At 39.3% G+C, this 19,189-nt stretch overlaps 1 protein-coding gene across 1 annotated transcript in view; it reads right to left on the bottom strand.

The window, feature by feature from the left end:
- Positions 1–1,747: 1,747 nt before the first annotated feature.
- Positions 1,748–19,189, bottom strand: part of CA12 (carbonic anhydrase 12) — a 69,291-nt gene continuing 51,849 nt past the window's right edge. The window contains exons 5-9 of the mRNA XM_044660125.1: positions 18,267–18,424; positions 16,955–17,081; positions 5,211–5,243; positions 4,398–4,485; positions 1,748–3,081 (exon numbers count right to left, since the gene is read on the bottom strand). Of these exons, the coding sequence (XP_044516060.1) occupies positions 3,009–3,081; positions 4,398–4,485; positions 5,211–5,243; positions 16,955–17,081; positions 18,267–18,424 (479 nt within the window). The 3' untranslated portion in view covers positions 1,748–3,008. The remainder of the gene's footprint in view (positions 3,082–4,397; positions 4,486–5,210; positions 5,244–16,954; positions 17,082–18,266; positions 18,425–19,189) is intronic.

Genomic DNA, 19,189 nt, shown 5'->3' with positions numbered 1-19,189 from the left:
TTTGCTCTCTTTTGGGGCCATGCATGCTGTGTTTGTAGGAAGAAAAGGATGAGGGAAAAAATTGCCACTCTATCCCTTCCAAACAGTAAATTTTCTGTTTTATGAATAGCCCTTGGGCCAGGTACAATGATTGATTATCTAGTTCCAAGTATAAAACCCATCCATTAAGTGTGTAAAGAATATTTGAAAGGCACTCACTCTGCTATGGAATAATTACACTCACTTCTGATCGCTGCCTTGGGGCAAAACAAGCAGATCTCATCAGTTCATTCTGCTCATTTGAAAAGACTGATAATTGCTCTTCCACCAGAACAGAGTAAAAAGGTTCAGATTGTTTGATTTAAAAAGGCCATTGAATTGCTAAATATCCATCCTTACTTCTTTCTTAGTTGCTAGCTGCTTCTTACACAACGGACCTCATTAAGAATGTGGCTATTTAGGGGGCAGCTGGGTGGCTCAGTGGATTGAGAGTGAGGCCTAGAGATGGGAGGTCCTGGGTTTCTAGTCCGGCTTTAGACGCTTCCTAGCTAAGTGACCCTGAGCAAGTCACTTCACCCCCACTGCCTAGCCCTTACTGCTCTTCTGCTGTAGAACTAAGACAGAAGGTAAGGGTTATTTAAAAAAAAAAAAGAATGTGGCAGTGACCAATGTGGCTAGGTGTCCAAGCCCTACAGAAAGTGACAAATTATTAAATCTTTTTCACAAGACTGAGCTACCAAGTTCACAGAGATCCACTGGTCAGCAAGAACTCTTCAGTTTGTGCAGGCAGCCAATCGAGGAAAGGAGAGAAAAGAAATCTCAGGAATCACTTATGTTGAGGGCCCTTGAAGGGATGGAAGGTTAAGTCTAAATATGGGTTTCTGGATAAATATGGGAACTGAATTCCTGTCATACATTGTCACAACTCTGGAGGAAAAATAAGTGAGGGGACGACCCTTTCAGAAAGAATCTTATGAACCGCACAAGTAGAATGGTTATATTTGGTTGGTCCACTCAAGAAAATGCCCACAGATATATTAACTGACCAGAGTCTGCCACAAATAAAGGAGATTTATATTTCTTATGGTTGTGTTTGTTGCAAATGCATTTATCCCCCAGTCAAGCAGAATGACAGATGACATCTGGCTCTAGTCAAAAAAAAAATCTTCCAACTCTTTGCTTTTGCTTTTCCCCTTAAGATCCAAAGGCAATTTGAGTTCCTCTGATCTCATTTCTGTTCTAGTATGGAAAACAGCAGCAGTAAATCACATCCCCACTTCTGACGTTAGAGCAAATATTTTCATTTGGTTTTTGTTTTGGCTTTGATTTCATCAGTGAAAGGAACTCCTAGTAAGGAAACCCTCTCCCAGAGCAGATAGCAAACAGTGTAAAGTCTTAGAGAGTTGTTTGAGGGGACTTACACCCCCCCAGGCTCAAAGAGCCCATATGTATCAAATGTAGAACTTGAACTCTGGTCATCCTGCCTGATACCAGTCCTCTACCATCCCAACCTATCTGTCTAGAGTCCGAAGTGTATGTGTATATGTGTATATATACATATATGTATATGTATACACACACATACATATATATAAACATATACATGTTTAAGTCTAAGAAACACAATACATCACTGTCTTACTGGAAAGAATACTGGATAGGACCGTACCTAGCTAATCTAGTTCTCAAAGGCTTGGGAAATGCCTTTGAACAAAAGAGTTCTTAAATGAACTCAGATGAAAATTTACATGCAATCTCAAATTTCTAGGTGAGTACCACTATCCATCCTAGGTTTATCTATCCCCTCACACATACAAAAAACACTTAAATCTTGGCCACATCCTTGCCCAAACCCAGGATCAGGGTCCCTAACTCAGTGCTTGTTCTCTGGAAAGTCAAGATTCTACAGTTAATTAGTATGTAGGCATTAACATCCAAGATCAGTCCTCATTTGCCTTTTTGTGCAGAAAAGCATAATTTTTCTTGCCCCACATCTTCTCTATGCTATGCTATGTGTGAATAATTTGCCATGGTACAAAAGGAATAGAATGAAGGAAAACTCTTCCTGCCCAGAGGGGAAATGATACCCACAAATCAAATCTTAAAAAACGACTGTTCATTATAGCTTAACGGGAACACAGAGGAAAGGGAACTGGCTCTGAAGTCAGAAGATCTGGATTCAAATCTTGCCTAGGATACTGACTATCCAGGTAACTTTGGACAAGTCACTAATCTCCTTGGGCCTACGTTTCCTCACCTATAAAATTAGGAGGTGGCATTAGATGGCCTCTGTAGTACTTCCCATTCTAGACCTAATCTATAATAACAAGAGGTTCACAGACCTTTCAAGTGAGGTTTAAGGAACAAATGCATTCCCCAACAAATACATTCTTTGTCGTGAGATTTAGAAGGTTATGAAAATAAGAGCAGTTACTGAAAATGTCAAGTCTGTGACTAAAGTTAGAGGTCTGTTCTCTGCCTCTTTTAGGGCTTTCACCTTAATACTCTTTAGTGCTATGCAGGTCATAAAAGGGAAAGGTAAAAAAAACAAATGCTCTACCTACACTCTATTTTTTAAAATAAGTGGCAAGGGCATAGCATGACACATAAGTCCCTAATACATAGTCTAGTGACCCTGTAAAGTTATCTTGAAGGTATTGTAGACTCCTTAGCAGAATTTGGTTGGGCTAATCTATCCAGAATAGCGTACTACTCTTCTCTTGAGCCTCGTGGGTGCCTGGGTACCACGGTGGCTCCAGAACCCAGATCATTTCAGTGTCTTGCCTAGATTTGTCAAACAGCTCAGTGTTCATGCTTACTGATATGAAAACTCTCCTTGTTGATGCTACAAAGAGTAAAAACTTAAGGAGATGACTTTTTACAACTGGCTCAGTACTTGAGTCACATCAAAACAATAAGACTAATAGTAGCGGTTGGTTGATCTGCTCTGGAGAATGCCTAGTGGCCCCAAACAGTCCAGGGTAAGGGTCTTCCCCTGGATGAAGGGCCTGGAAGAAGTTCTAGTGTTCTCAGGGATTGATTTCAGCCTCCTTCTTGAGGGCAGGTTTGTAAATAACTCCTTTGTTATCTTCTTTCTTGCTGCTGGAAAAAGGAAAATACACAATTCAAGTTAGCCAAGAGAAGGAGAACCACAACCATCAGGGCAGATGTAAGATTGAGGCTAGCAATTCCCTTTAAAAAGGGAAATGGGGGAGGGGGACAGCTGGGTAGCTTAGTGGGTTGAGAGCCAGGCCTAGAGATGGGAGGTCCTAGGTTCAAATCTGGCCTCAGACACTTCCCAGCCATGTGACCCTGGGCAAGTCACTTGACCCCCATTGCCTACCCTTACCACTTTTCTGCCTTGGAGTCAATAGTATTGACTCCAAGATGGAAGGTAAGGGTTTAAAAAAATAAAATGAAATAAAAAAGGAAATAGGGGTCAGCTAGGTAGCTCAGTGGATTGAGAGCCAGGCCAAGATATGGGAGGTCCTGGGTCTAAATCTGACCTCAGATACTTCCCAGTTGGGTGACCCTGGGCAAGTCACTTAACCTCCCTTGCCTAGCCCTTATCATTCTTCTGCCTTGGAATCAATACATAGTATTGATTCTAAGATGGAAGGTAAGGGTTTTTGAAAATAAAATAAAAAAAGAAAATAAATAAACCCTTACTTTCAGTCTTAGGATCAATTCTGTGTATTGGTTCCAAGGCAAAAGAGTAGTAAGGGCTAGTAAATGGGGGTTAAGTGATTTACCCAGGGTCACCCAGCTGGGAAGTATCTGAGGTCAGATTTGAACCCAAGCCACATATCTAGGCTTGGCTCCACTAAGTCACCTAGCTGACCCTGATGCACTTCCATCTTGTGGGTTTTCTTCGACTTATGACTGGAATGTCTAAGCTTGGGAGAAGATACCCTAAAATAACATTGGCCAAGCCATTCATTATTTTCTATAGGTGTGACCCTTCTTTCCTATTGGCAAGGCAGCATAGAACAACATAAAGTTTGTAGTCAGAAGATTTAGGTCATTTTCACCTGCTAGGAACACAGTGGAAAGAGGATCTAGAGTCAGAGGATGTGGGTTTAAATCCTGCCTTTGCCACTTATTACCTCTGTGACACTGGATACATCACCGAACCTCTTTCCATCTTAGGACTTCATCTATAGAATGAGGCATTGAACCAGATGGTTCTGAGGTCCTTCCCAGACCTAAATCTATAATCTTATAAGAAATCTGCATTTGTTTATGAAAAAGTCTCCGTTATCCCACCCCCTACCTAACCTTCACTGGACTTCACAGGATTTCTGACATTCTGGTGCCGAGATGAGCTGGGCTTTGTGGTATCATACCTTCTGGGGCAAGCTGGAACCTGTTTTAGCTTTTCCATAACATCTGAGCATAATGACACCAAACTAGCTCACCTCTTCTTCCTTCGGAGAAGCCAAATTGATAACGCCAGGATGACGGCGACTCCTAGAACCCCAGCTATTGCCACCGAGAGGATGACTCCTGGTGATGAGAGAATCAACATGTAGCATTTAAACCTTGTTCTTCCCTTGCCCTCTGCTTAATCCTACTGTAAACAGATGTGAAGATGAACCGCAATTGGAAGATTACTCACACTTAGAGAAATAAATTGGAAAAATAGCATCTGATTCCTGTGCCTTGTCTTTCTTAGCAAGACACAACTAGATATCCTCTAGTGAGGCATTTTAAAGAAAGCAATTTCAAACTTAATGATGCTACAGGATAGTGTAACATATCTTTAATTAGGCTTATTTGTCAGATTCAATAATATCCTGCAATTTCCATGTCTGATTATTCATAAAAATTACAAAGCAGAATTTCAAGCAAACATAGAACAATGTGCAGCCCATTCCCAAGGTTATACACCCAATCAACAGTTTATCTTTGGCTTAGTCCACCTTTACCAGCACATCTTTAGGAGATGGCTTCACATCCTGGCCAATAGTAGGCCTGGAAGAGACTCTTTGGAAATATACTACTGATTAAATCTTTCATTGAGCAAATGTCTGATTGGTAAGTTCATTTTGATTTAAAATAAGAGAGAATGACTCCCCGTGTAAAACCCGTTAGAAGGACATGGAAAGTATCCATAGCGACAGCATAGAAAAGCAGAGAAAAGATCAAAGTTACCACAGGCACAAATCACAAAACAGAATCACAAAGATCACTCTGCAGGAACATGCACAGTTGGCCAACCAGCCACATACCCATACTCAGTCCTGCGTAGGAAAAGTCTTGCTCTTAAAAAGGAGGGAAAAAAAGTCAAAATTAACCCAGAGCCAAATTTTTCTGATTGGGCTCCATGTGTTGAATGAGACTCCATCCCACCTTATTTGTAGGGAGGACTTGAGGTTATGCAGGTCTCCTTGGAATGTTTCATGCTTAGAGTTTTACCATTGGTGGGAGGGAATATTCTTCCAGGAAGGAAAGAGAGATTGTCATTCTTTCCTAGATACCCCTATAAGTATTTCTTTTTTTCCATTGAGAAATTGCTATGATTGTGCTAGGAAAGATCTTCACAGTAAACTCCTTGCTATTGTCATAAACAGTATGGTCAAAGAAGGAAAGAGATTCTCACCTGAGATCTAAGAAGGGCTAAGTTAGAAATTAGGCTCATTTAGGAAAGTCAGTTGTCTACTTCTCTAGGCTGGGCCTCAGAACATTTATTCTCTGATCTCAACCAATCTCTCTCTCTCTCTCTCTCTCTCTCTCTCTCTCTCTCTCTCTCTCTCTCTCTCTCTCTCTCTGTCTAACTGTCTGTCTGTCTCTGTGTTATCAATTTCATCCACTCCTAAAGCTTTAAAAAAAAAAGAAATCTGACTTTAATGGTCACTTTTAGGAAGAAGATGACAACATTTGCAACCCTTCTCCTTTCCCTTGGTTTCTATCCTGGATTAGGAACCTAAGTGGATAGAGTCAGAAAGGTCAGAAAGATCTTTGCCCAAATCCCCCTAAGACACTGAAACTCTGTGACCCTAAGCAAATCACTTAACCTCTGGGGACCTGTCTTCTTATCTATAAAATGAGGAGGTTTAGCTCAAAGATCCCCAAGATTCCTTCCAGTTCTAAATAAATAATTGATCCTATGATTGAAGAAAACCCATAGGTTTTTGTATCTGGATATCCTGTTAGCACTTCAAACTCAAAATGTCCCCAAACTGAACTCATCTCTTTCCCCAAATCAAGAGAGGACCTGTGTTCAGATCCTACTTCAGATGCTTACTCTTTGTGTGACCTTGGGCAAATCATTTAGTTTCCCAAGACCTCTGTTACCTCAACTCTAAAATAGCAGGCTTTGTTTAAGTGGCTCCTGGGGTCCCGTCTAGCTTGACATCGGTGATCCTATCACCCCTTCCTCTTTACCTGAATGTTTCTTTCAGTGTCATTACCATTCTTCAAGCCAATTTGAAATTTTGGCTCTTTCCACACTCTTCTCTCTCCCTTACTCTCACATCTAATCAACTGATAATTTCTGCTGATTCTAACTCCAAAATCCTTCTCATAAATGGCCTCTCCACCTCCATGGTCATCACCTTAGGTTGGGTTCCTATCGACTTTCACCCGGGCTACTGTGATGACCTTCCTGTCTCCCCACCTCCAGTTTCTCCAAAATAGCAACCCACTCTTCATGGGATTGAAAAATTACATGATTGTAAATTCCTTGATTTCATAGACTATATCATTTTCTATGTCTGTATCCCCAGTACTAATCATGCATAGTGTTTTCATGCAATTCATCGTTAGTAATATACTGCAGCCTAGTTATGCTCACCATAGGCCTCCCGACCCATGAAGGAAAGAAAAAAGGAATCTATTTGGCACCTACTATGTTCTAAACATGATGCTAAGTATTTTACAAATATTATCTCATTTAATCCCCACAATGACCTGAGGAGGTAGATGCTATTATTCTCTCCATCTTACAGTTGAGAAAACTAAGGCAGAAAGCGGTCATTGGAGTGGTTTGCCATTTCCTTCTCCAGCTCATTTTACAGATGAGGAACTGAGGCAAATGGAGTTAAGTGACTTGCCCCAGAGTCACACAGCTAGTGTCTGAAGTGAAATTTGAACTTGCTTCTTTTTGACTCAAGTGCCAGCATTCTGTGCCATCTGGCCTCAATATGAAATAACATTCATTCTTAGGTAAGCTGGAGATACTCTTTTCAACTAGATAACCCAGAGAGACATTCATTGGCTTTGAATTCAATAATGTATACAATTATCTTACGGTTTTGCTTGGCCTAACCTAATCTCTTAAGATTATGACTTTTCCCTTGGAATTCCTTGCAAAATCCCCAGGGGCACATTCTTCTTCCCTCCGAAGGCAAGTTGTTAAGATGACACTCAAAGGCTCCCTTTAGTGAGGATCCCTGGTATCTGAAGAGTTTTTCATTAATTTAGCTGGGCAGCAGTTCTATCTACTAGAAAGGTCCTAGTCATAAAACTCTCTTAGGGCCCCCCTAAATCCTCCCAACATACTCAACCAAACTCTATAACATCGTCACATTTACTTAATAAATATGGAGGCTTTCATTCAAGTCCACAAACATTTATAAAACACACTCTGGGTGAGACCCTTAATAGGGGCTTCCCCTTTCTCATCTCAAAGCTGGAATCTGACTATCCTGTCTTTACTACTACTTTATTTTACTCTCAGTTTTATCTCCCTTAACCCACATATTCTCCTTTGTCCTACGTGACCTCCTGACCAGTCTGTGTTCCCTTTGCCTAACATTTTTTTTTCATCGTGATAAGCAGAGATGCTGGAGAGAGATGACCTAGAAAAGTGTCACCCACCAATCCAAGGGGGCAGCCTGCCTCATTTCTCATTTGCCATTTATCCCCCTTCTGCCACACTGAATACTGGGTGAGAGGTGAGAGTGGGCTTCCTTGCCCAGATCCACTGCCCTCCTCTGGAGCTCTTCCATCCCTGGACACAAGGATGTTGTTCCTCATGGGAAGGTTTTATGCTATTTCTGTCGCCTGTGCACTGATCTTTTGTAAGCTTGTGGACTTGACATAGTATAATTTGGGTTTTAGATTTGTTTAATATATCTAGAGGTTTCTAGTCATAAGGCATGGAAGGAAAAACTTATTTATGGTTTAAATTTCTCATGTCTCCGATAAAATAGCCCTTATTTTTTGTTCTTGCATCCCAGGATCCCTATGAATGCTGAACCTTTTCTCTCCACATAAGACTATTATTGGCAAGCCTGACTGCTTGAGAATTTTTTAAATTGTCACTCTAAAAGACCCTATACCTCAATACCACAAAAAGTAGAGTGAACAGCTGAGAAATCTCAATCTTGGCTGAACAACACAGTGCTTTCCATCCTGCCACCATATGGGTATTTAATAATCCCTTTTCAATGGCAATCAGGCTTTTCTTGCATATAAAGAAACTGAGGCTCTGGGAGTTGAACATATTTTCCTTAAGAACACACAGTCAGACTCCATGGTTGCCCAGGAAGAAAAAACCAGCTTTATTGATCTTCCATATGAGGATCTTTATCAAGTGGCACAGTGAAAAGACTGCTGGGCATGGAGTCAAGAAAATCTGAGTTCAAATATGGCCTCGACTACTTATTAGCTGTGTAATTTGGGGTGAATTAGGTAACATCTCTACGGCTCAGTTTTCCCCTCTGTAAAGTAGGGATAGTAATAATACCTATTTCCCAAGATTGTTTTGAGAATCGAATGAGATAATATTTGTAAAGTACTCTGAAAACTTAGATCACTATATAAATGCAAACTATTATTAATAGTAATGTTATTATTATTATTACCATAATGCTAATAATAATAATATGCTATACAGCATTTGTATGAATGTCTGAAAAAGCTGCCCAGCCTTAGCCTACAGAAATGATTTAGAATGTAAGTCCCAGAGAAATAATAATGAATACCAACAGAGACACAAAGCTAAAGAACATATATTATCAAGTTATAGCAATATTTTCTCTCCAGCCTCAAAGCTAAGCAATATAAGCAGGAATTAGGATTCAGGAATGATGCCATATCATTTCCTGTCAAAAACCTTGAGATGAAAGACCAACATGCCATTCCCTGGCTTTGGGTCCCTTTAAGATTCCAAGAAACAAAGGAGAGGAGACAAGCGGTTATCTTTGAGAGAAATACAATAGCTAGAAGCAAAAAGGACCTATGAAATCCGGAAGTTGGGAAAGGTAAAAATGCTCTCAACTCAGCAGAAGGGCATGATGGAGTTGGTTGGTCAAAGCATCAACATCTTGCTGATGCGGTAAGGTGAGGGAGTTGAGGCCGAGCAGCCTTAATGTGTATAGGACACAACAGAGACTGGACCACACAAAAAAGGAAAGCTGTACACTGAAAAATATGCGATCGACTTCAGGAAAGGTACAAACTCAAGCAAGCCGCAGAACACTTTTAGAAGGTTGGCTGAGCCTACCACTTGCCACAAGGGCACACTGCTTGCTGTTCTGTAAAACTGACTCCATGGTTACAAGAGCTGAGTTCTTCCACTGGCATCTTGCTAGGCCAAAAGAAATTGGTTAATTGGTTTTTAAGGAACTTCTACAACTCCCAAGTGCAATCAGAGAAAAATCCAAAAGGAGGGACACGCACCTCATTACACAGCTTGTGGTTCCTGGAACAATCTGGCATTCTCTAAGAAGATCTGGTATTTGATTTAAAGGCAAAACATGGTCCTTTTCCTTTCAGAGAAATGATATAAGACCTTTCTGCAGATAATGTGTGACATAATGATGAGGGAATATGGTGAAAACAACAGGATAATTCTCAGTGACTTCCCAACGTATCACAGAATTTAATGAACTGAAGTTTGAGATTTCCAATATATCTTTTGCCAACTTAAGACTATAAAACCTTTGGAGAAATACACCAAATATAAGCCAAAACTACCAAATGAAATGCTGGTTCTCTCTCTGGATAAGTTTTTACTAAACAACTAAATCCAGCTCAAGAAAAATTAAACTGGGTAAATATAGAACACAGAACAGAGCCGACTTCAGAGTTTATATTGGGTCAGGTCTTCCTCAATCACACTGCCTTAGTCCTTCACCTTAATTCTACTTGTGATGCCCTATTTCTTGAAGGCTGTTCTCTTGAAGGCTACGTGAACAGAGTTCAAGTTCGATAAGGTCTTTATCAAACTGGCAAAGCTTTGAAATAAGGATCAATAATGGACTGTATAACTGCCACTATAGAACCAGCCTTGCTGAGTTTGGAGAGGCTTATCATCATAAGACTGGCCACCTGTTGACTTTTTCCAGCTGTAGGAATTTATGAAGAATGAAGCATATATCTAAGTTGTGACTCTGCATTCAGTGGAGCAATACTGATGAAAAACATGGTTCCTTGAAGTGGTGACACACAGAATATTTTGTTACTTTTCAGGTAAACCATTCTATAGCATGTTTAGTCAAGAGGTTCTGTAACTCAGTCTCAGACTAACTCATTTACGCCCAGATTTTAGGAAGATGGGCTCAGAATGGGACTGAAACTTCTAAAAAATTTTCCCTATTGGAAATTTTGTATTTTTAAAGACAGTGAATGTCAGGATATTCTGTGGGACTTAATTCAAGCTAGAAGCCCTTCAAAATTCCTAACAAGGGGGCAGCTGGATGGCTCAGTGAATTGAGAGCCAGGCCTAGAGACAAGGAGGTCCTAGATTCAAATCTGAACTCCAACGCGTCCCAGCTGTGTGACTCTGGGCAAGTCACTTAACCCCAACTGCCTAGCCCTTACTGCTTTTCTGCCTTGAACCAGTACACAGTATTGATTCTGAAATGGAAGGTAAGGGTTTAAAAAAAAAATTCCTAACAAGCTCAGGTTAGAAGTCAACCATCTGGCAAGATTGATGGATGGTAGGATTAGAGTCCAGTTTTTTTTCCTCTTTCCAAGTCAAAGCAACAGAAAAACATTTCAAGGTCAGTTGGAAAATTATCTGAAATCTGTAAATGTAATAAAAGAGGATTAGGTAAATTTAAGAGCCTTATGGAATTTCCAACTAATTTCTAAATGACGGTCATTTTAACACCATTAACAAATGGATACTATAAAGCAGTGATTCCCAAAGTGGGCGCTACCGCCCCCCTGTTGGGTGCTGCAGCGATCCAGGGGGGGGGTGCGGTGATGGCCACAGGTGCATTTATCTTTCCTATTAATTGCTATTAAAATTTTAAAAAATTAATTTCCAGGAGGCTAAGTAATATTTTTTCCGGAAAGGGGGCTGTAGGCCAAAAAAGTTTGGGAACCATTGCTATAAAGCAACACTTATGTAAAGACTAAAGTGTGAATATTGGAAAAAATTTGTATTTATGATCAACTTTCCTCACAGATACAGATTAAGGAGTGAGGTGGCTCCTGAAATTTACTCTGTCTTGCGGTGCTCACCCACCTATCTTTGCACCTTGTTTCAAGAATCCAGAGCAAGATGGCCAACAACCAAGGGGCCTTCTCAGGGCATCTTTTCCACTCAGTGAGTTGTATTTCCTTGGCAAGTCTAGTATGTATAGTTGGGGCATAGGAAATAAATGTAGCAATCATTTAAATTAAATGATTCTTCCTTTGCCTCTGGGAGTCCACTGTTCTCTTACTTCTTGACTTCCTATTTCCTGGTTTAAATATCTGTAATGTGATGATTTGAACTCTATGGATAATATCAAGGACTTTCAGGCACATCCCAAACTCTGTATGATTTGTAATCTTAGAGAGTTGCCTGAGGCTTATGTGACTTGTACAATGGACACAAAGCTTATAAATATCAAAGATGGAATTTGAGACCAGATCTTTTTTATTCCAAGTAAAATTAAGAAGTTTGTATTGTTTTTAATCTACCCTGTTACATGGTCTCTCTGATTTGAACTAATTCAGAAAAAAATTGTGATGCACTAATTACCACCAAATGTTCTTTATTTACAAATGACGAAGCCCCACGACACACAGCTTCAAAAAACGTATAACTTCACAAACAAAATATGATAACATCAATTAAAGTGGTTAAATTCCCTGACAATTCCAAAATTAGCCATCTTAGCTTTTTTTATGTTCTCTGGGGAGCGTTTTGCTGTTAGATTTGGAAGGAATTGCAGGATTGTTAAGGGCTAAGCAAGACTGAATTTCACTAACTTTTACTAAGCCAAGCTGCAAACCCAGTTCACTCTGAAACCATCTCTCACCTTATTCTTATTCTCAGTAAAGCCGTATTGAGAATGAATTTCTCTTTTGGCAAGATTTTATGGCTTCTATCATAAACTCACTAACACTGAATATAAAATGGTTGACCGCAGTCCATCTGGTAATATGGGCATTAGCATTTTAACTGTTGTTTCACAGATTTTGTTTTGGGAAGAAATGGATTCATGTAGCCTGTATCTCATTTAGCCGGGCTCTTGCCTCTGACATAGATTACATTTAACAGCAGCACCCAGCAGCAAGCAAGCTTAAGAACATGGTTATAGAAACTATTGGGCCCTCTCAGTCATGTTAACTTATGTACTTAACATTTTGATTGCTCCTAACATATGAAAACAAAGCTTATTGCCATCTTTTAAGCTAAGAGTTACTTTGCTTTGTTTGCCTTTTCTCTTAGACCCAATGCTGTGGTCTTTGGGCCAAAGAGTCTCCAGTAGAATATGACCAAAATCCTGGGTCCCCAGTTTAACTCCATTTGCCTCAGTTCCTCATGTATAAAATGAGCTGAAGAAGGAAATGGTGAATCACTCTAGTATCTTTACTAAGAAAATCCCAAATAGAGTCAGGAAGAGTTGGACGTAACTGAAAAAAGACTCAACAACAAAAACGCTGATGGATACAAATCAATTCTTTTTTTCTAGTCCTACATCCTACTGATGCCATAAGGAAGGGAGCAAAGAAAACATCTAGCACGATTCTTACCTAAAGGTATTATTTACAAACAAGTAAGGATTTGGTAGAAAAGATATAAAGAATAGGAATGGGAAGGGAAAATTAGTGAAAATAATAGAAGATTTAAAATCCTCTGAAATTTGGCTCTGGGCTCTTAGAATTATTATTATCAGTACAGACTAGAGAATTCCTTATTATGAAGGACTCTCAAAGTAGAAACTCTCTCCACTGATGTAGATAAGCAATTAGTCTGAACTTTATACCTTAGAGGAGTTATAATTGGCTTATAATCATAGAACCACTATGGGTCAGAGGCAGAAATTGAACCCGTTTTCCTAATTCTAAGGCCATCCCTCTATCCTGGACATCATGTGATTTCTCTATTAACCATTCGTCTTAACGTTTTGTGAACTAGACCTTTTCTCACTATTTCTATTATCCTCACAGTCTTCTCCAATCATATTTTTAAAAATTGCTTCAACATTTCTATTCCTTTTCATCACTTACCACAGTATTTTGAACATAGTAAGCACTTAAGAAATGTTTGCTGATTGATTAAATGCTAAATGTCAACAAATTTTCCATTTTGTTCCACAGAAACATAAGCGTCTATGCATATCATGGAAGGCTGTAGATTTTTTTTGTGCTCTATTTTGTTGGTTCCTTAGAGCTGAAATTGTTTTTTAATGTTTCTGGGAAGCCAACTTATGAACAACCACCCAAATAAAACTATAGCTTCTATGCTATAGGTTCAAACTATAGATTGTAAGCTTAAACTATAGATTACAAACTTCTGGAGGGCAAGCTTATCATGCCTTCAACTTCTATATACTTAACTATACCAAGTATAGTACAGGGGGCCCTGGGGACCCTTGTTGATAAATTAATTTTTACACTAGCCTCTCAAGCTTTCTAAAAACTATGACTTAAGAAAAAAATTCTCTCCCTCTTCTAAGGACTGCCCTTCATGACTAATTGCTCTCACTCTAGCTGTTTCTAAGGTCCATAGCTTTTATTAACTTCTCAGACAAAAAGACACGAATTTAAACGAATCTGATTACAACTGTGAGATATTTCTCCGTTTAATGGTCCAGGCTGCGAATGATCACTACTAGTTTGTGATACATTTCCTTAAGTAGACCTGCACTATAAAACTAAAACTGCCCGGGGGCTTGTGATGCTGTATTTAATTGCTTTAGGTGGTAGGGAGTCTCATGAATAGAATTAGCAGCTTCCAACAAGTTTTAGGTTTCATACTTCTGATTGCCACCTGATCAATACTGGGAAAAAAGCAGCCCTTCTAATAAGTCTGTCTTTAAAAAGTGGAATTCTGGGAGAATGAAGTTTCTGGCCAAGTTTCTATAATCCATCTTCCACTGTACAGGATGGTCTGTTTCCATCCTAAGAGCATTTAGAGCCAGCCTGGGTTTTCTGAAGTAGCATTTACAGTTGAGCTATGCATTAGCGAAAATGGCAAAGCTGTATCGGGGTCTCCATTTTGCTTTGTTATCAAGAGCAGATCTGCCTCCTTGGGCCTGGTGCCCCAAGTGGGCTTCCACCTCTGCCACAGGGTCACCCAGCAGAATCCCAATGGGATACTAAAGCACTTTCTATCAAGCCTCACTAATTTGCCTGCATTTGACGCAGAGACCTTAGACCTGGGTCAGGTCTAAGAAGATGGCTAATTTTTCTCCAATATATCCATTCAGCATTATGGAGCAATGGTTACTTTTAGATGTCAAACCCAAAGTCCTGTAAGATTTCTTCTGATCCTCTGTATTTGCCCTCAAAGGGTGTCCCTGCAATGTAAAATTAGGTTTGGATTCATAAATAGTCACTTTGCCTACCCACATTCAGTTCAACATGGAAGACATCTCAGGGAGGGAAGTTTCCTAACAGGGACAAGGGAAGATAAAGCAGTTTATGTTGGTTTAAGTATCTACTGATAGTTCATAGAATAGTTTACCAGGATCCAATTATATCTAGCTTGACATATTCTCCTATCTCAAGGGGAAATTTTGAGTTTTTACTTAATTAAGAAGTGAATAATCTTAGAAGTTTAAACACTCAGAGATACTTAATGAAGAGTTCATTCAGGAAAAAAAAAAAGTAGACTCGAAAAAAAGTAATATCCTGGCAGGGCCTAATGCCAGGCAAATCACTTTCAATTTCCCAAGGTATCCCAAACTCAGTTGTTATAATGTAGATTTGCTTTCTTAAGAATCATTGAGGTTAGCAGATGGAATTTTCCAGTGGAGGAAGAAAGAGGGAATATTATTGCCTGAGGTTACAGAGATGAGAATTTAGGAGACCCGCCCACTGGCATTCTGCCTGCCTCTTAAGAAACAAAAATAGGTTTTCTCAATATACCTTAAACAGAACAAAATATAATTGACTAATTAGAACCTACTTAGACAGATCCCAAAGCTCCTACTTTAGAACATTTTCCAGAAGGTGCTTTTGAAAAACCCATCATCTGTTCAGTTAAACCCAGTAGGTAAATGTTATCATCTCAACATCAAAGAAAAGAGTGCTGCCAAAGTGAGAACTACATTAAGATCTGAAAAGAGGGGCCTGGTTTTCTAACAAAGAATTAATAGTGTCTTCTTTGTATATTCATGAAAGCTTCACTATGCCACGAGGGGCTGCCAGGTTCGCTGGACAGAAAATGAGAATTGTCCATGAAAACTGTCCTGCTAGTGACTTCCAAAGTGGGGAGATTAGTTATAAATATCTTCAGTTAGAGAGGAAGATGGCAAAAGGAAGTGTGAGCCCCAGGAAGACCCTACCCCTGTGGTTTTACATCCTGGGCGAGGTAGGGATTGACATAGATGGTAAATTCCATTTTAAAAGACAATGTGCAGTCTTCTATGTTATTGTCACTTTAAATAAGACAGATCCAGTTGGAGTGACACTTAGGAGCAGGCATATGGGGCTGACAGAAATTACTTTTAAAATCTGAGGTATCATAAATAACATCCTTCAAAAATATATTTCTCTGCTGGAGAACACCAAAATCAGGAGTTAATTACATCGATATTCTCTCAGAAGCTGCAGGATATGAGTCAGGGAGGGTAGGTGTCGGTAGGGCATGGATTTTTAACCTGGAATCCACGAATTTGCATTTTTCTTAATATTTTGTTCACTGTATTGTAATAGAATAGGTTTCCATTATAATTTTGTGAATTCTTATTTTATACATTAAAAAAATGGAGAAGGGTTCCATAGATTTTACCAGACTGCCAAAGTGGGCTAACATACCAAAAAAAAAAAAAAAAAAAAAAGCCACAAAGGCTCAGTTTTAGACTTCCATTAAGCTTGGACATTGTGGTTGGATACTTAAAAAAAAAACCCAACCTAATTCTTCTTCATTATAGCATAACAAGTAAAAACAATTAAGCTCCCTTAAGTTGAGATGTAAGTACACATATGCCTGTGAAAGAGCTCTAAGGAAATTTGGCAAGAGGGCAGCAAATGAAGAGCCTAGTCAATTTGCAGAACCCTGCTAAATATTATTAATGTCTTTACTATGGATTATGTTTGACATGTTAGCTCCATGTACATTGTGAGCACTTAAACATGAATTGTGGAGGAGATGGTGGTGAATCTCAGCTGATGGTGATGACAGCAGTAGAAGGGAACATGGGGCAGAAAGCAAGAATCTCAAATCGAAAGTCAGCCTTTATTGTGTTCATATCTCATGAATTAAAAGAATTCCTTAGATTTCCATGGCAGAACTATGGCTTCAAGGGTCAACCCTAGAGAGGCTCCCTCCTGAACTACCTGAGAAAGTCTTTCCAATTTAAGTCCTGGGCTATTTACTTGGAATTCCTGATTGATGCTCTATTAACATCAACTGGAAGGTGAGCAATCGAGAGAAAAGAAGGGGAAGTTTCAAGTTTGCTAGGGCCTTACCAAATTGTTTCTCAGGACTACTAAGCCAGTCCTACTTTTCTTAGTTCATCTTCTACTGAAGTCAGACAGCTGTGGAAGCAATAGGTTCTTTGCCTCCCTGAGAATAGAGGTCTCTCCATCATTCTCCCTTCCTCTCCTCCCCCACTGAAAAAAGGCTGCATCACCTTACCTTGGTGGAAGGAGACACGTACAAGCCTTTCATCAAACTTTTGGACTCTTCGGAAATTGTTGATCATTTCCAGAGGTGAGGGGTCATCTATGTGGGTGCAATACAGAGCTGTCTCCAGAGCCAGCAGCTGCAAGGGAGCAGAGACACACATTCTCAACTTCTACTGCTACTGTGAGGAACGAGAAGGAAAGAAACACGGGCTTTCCTTCTTCAGATCTGTTGGTGAAGTGTAACACCAGTGGACACTTGTGTGCACATGGATGTCCTCTTTCAAAGCTAGAACCAGAAACAAGAAGGAGGATATCTACTCTCCCAATTCTTACCAACTCTACCCTTCATGTGGATATTGAGTACTGAGTATCTTCCAGTGAGGAAGCCCTGAGAGACTCAGGAAAACAACTTGCTCTCCAGAGTACAGTGTATTGTGGTAGACTGGTTCAAAAGCAAGCATTTTCAATTTAGAAAAGCAAAGGGCTATTTCCTGCCCCTCTAACATTTGGCTGTCCCTCTGTTTTACCAAAAATCATTATTGATTTGGCCCTCTACTTGTTTTCTCATCTCTATTATACTTTCCAAGAAGAACTGATTTTTCAATAGTTTAGAATATTTGTTTATTTTATATATTATATATAAATATATCTTATAATGGGGTTTTATATAAGCATATTCTATTTTATAATGGTTTTCTATTTTGTAATTTATTATAATTTAAATTGGGCCTGAATGTGTATGGTTTTAGGTGATATGGAGGAATATAGAATTATAAGAGAAGGAATTTAGGTCTACCAGGGACATTAACAGTCATCAAGTCTAAGCCTCTCATTTAACAGATAAGGAAACTGAGGACCAAAGACACTAACCTATTTTCTAAGAGTCACACATGGCTAATGTGTGTCTAAGGCAGGATTCAAACTTAGGTCTTCTGCCTTACCTATATTTAAAGGGCAGAAAAGCCAGAATTGTAACAAATAAGGCATCCCCTCATTTTCAATTTTTTGCCACTGCAAAGAGCACAGCTATAAATATTTTTGTACTTTTGAGTATTTTTTCTTTTCTTTATTCCTTCTTAAGAAATGTTACTGAGAGAACTGAGAGTTACTGAGAGGGAAAAAAAGACATAGTCTGGTAAGCATTTGTGATTCTCATTCTTGTTTTTTCTACTTCTAATATCACGTGAATAGGAAATAAGAGAAACACAAATGTGTTGTTTCTGATTTTCCTATGATTTTCATTAACTTATGCAAATGATGAAATATCTTAGTCTACTAAAAACTGAAGCATGGCACACACCCTAGAGGGGCATCTAAGTTACCTGGTCCTGGGAGATTTGGACAGGGTTTCGGAAAACAGTCCAGAGCACGGTGGGGAAACAAGGTGGAGTGGTCAGAGAACCTTGGTAGCGGTAGTATTCATGTATGTTCTCAGGAAGAAGGTCTTGGATGTTAAAACCTGGAATTTGAACTTTCTGATCTGAAAAAAACAGTGAGGGAGGAGAGTTTGGTATCGGCATCTCCACAACTTATAGAAATGTTCTTCTGAGAAGTACCCTGGATGTATTTCAGTCTCCATCACTCTACTGCTACTGACTGCCCCCAAATTTACCACTGACTTCCTAACAATAGCTGACATTTATGCAGCTCTTTAAAGTTTGCAAATGCAAACTAGATCACAGATTATATCATGTCATCCTTATAACAACCCTGTGTAATAGGGGCTATTATTATTTCCATTTTACAAATGTAGAAACTGAGTCTCATAGATGTTAGATGGCTTGCCCAAGTCAAATAGCTAATAATTATCTGAGACAGGATTTAAACCTGAATCTAATACACTTATACAGCAGAAATGTCAAAAACCAGAGCCAGAAGGCCATAAGCAGCCCTCAACATTCCCAAGTTTCACCGAAGACAAAAAAAAAATGTAATTGGGAAATATTTAAATAAAATAAATACAAATAAATAGATAAAATATAATAAATTAATAAATAAAATATATAAATCAATAAATAACCAAATAAATAAAAATATAATAAAAACAGATAATGTTTTCACTACATGGCCAGCAGGGATGATGATGCAGGGTTTAGTGGTCCTTGTTTCTGTCTGAGTCTGATACTGCTGCTATTCGCCGTGCTTTGCAGCTGCCTCTCCACAATATCACAAACTCACCATTGCCTCGTTGCCCACCCTTCAGACTTCTCCTGCCCACCACAATTTTGGACTCTGTCCCAGGACT

This window comes from Gracilinanus agilis, chromosome 2 (genome assembly GCF_016433145.1).
Source record: "Gracilinanus agilis isolate LMUSP501 chromosome 2, AgileGrace, whole genome shotgun sequence".
NCBI classification, from domain to species: Eukaryota; Metazoa; Chordata; class Mammalia; order Didelphimorphia; family Didelphidae; genus Gracilinanus; species Gracilinanus agilis.
This window is presented reverse-complemented; position numbering and strand designations above follow the sequence as displayed.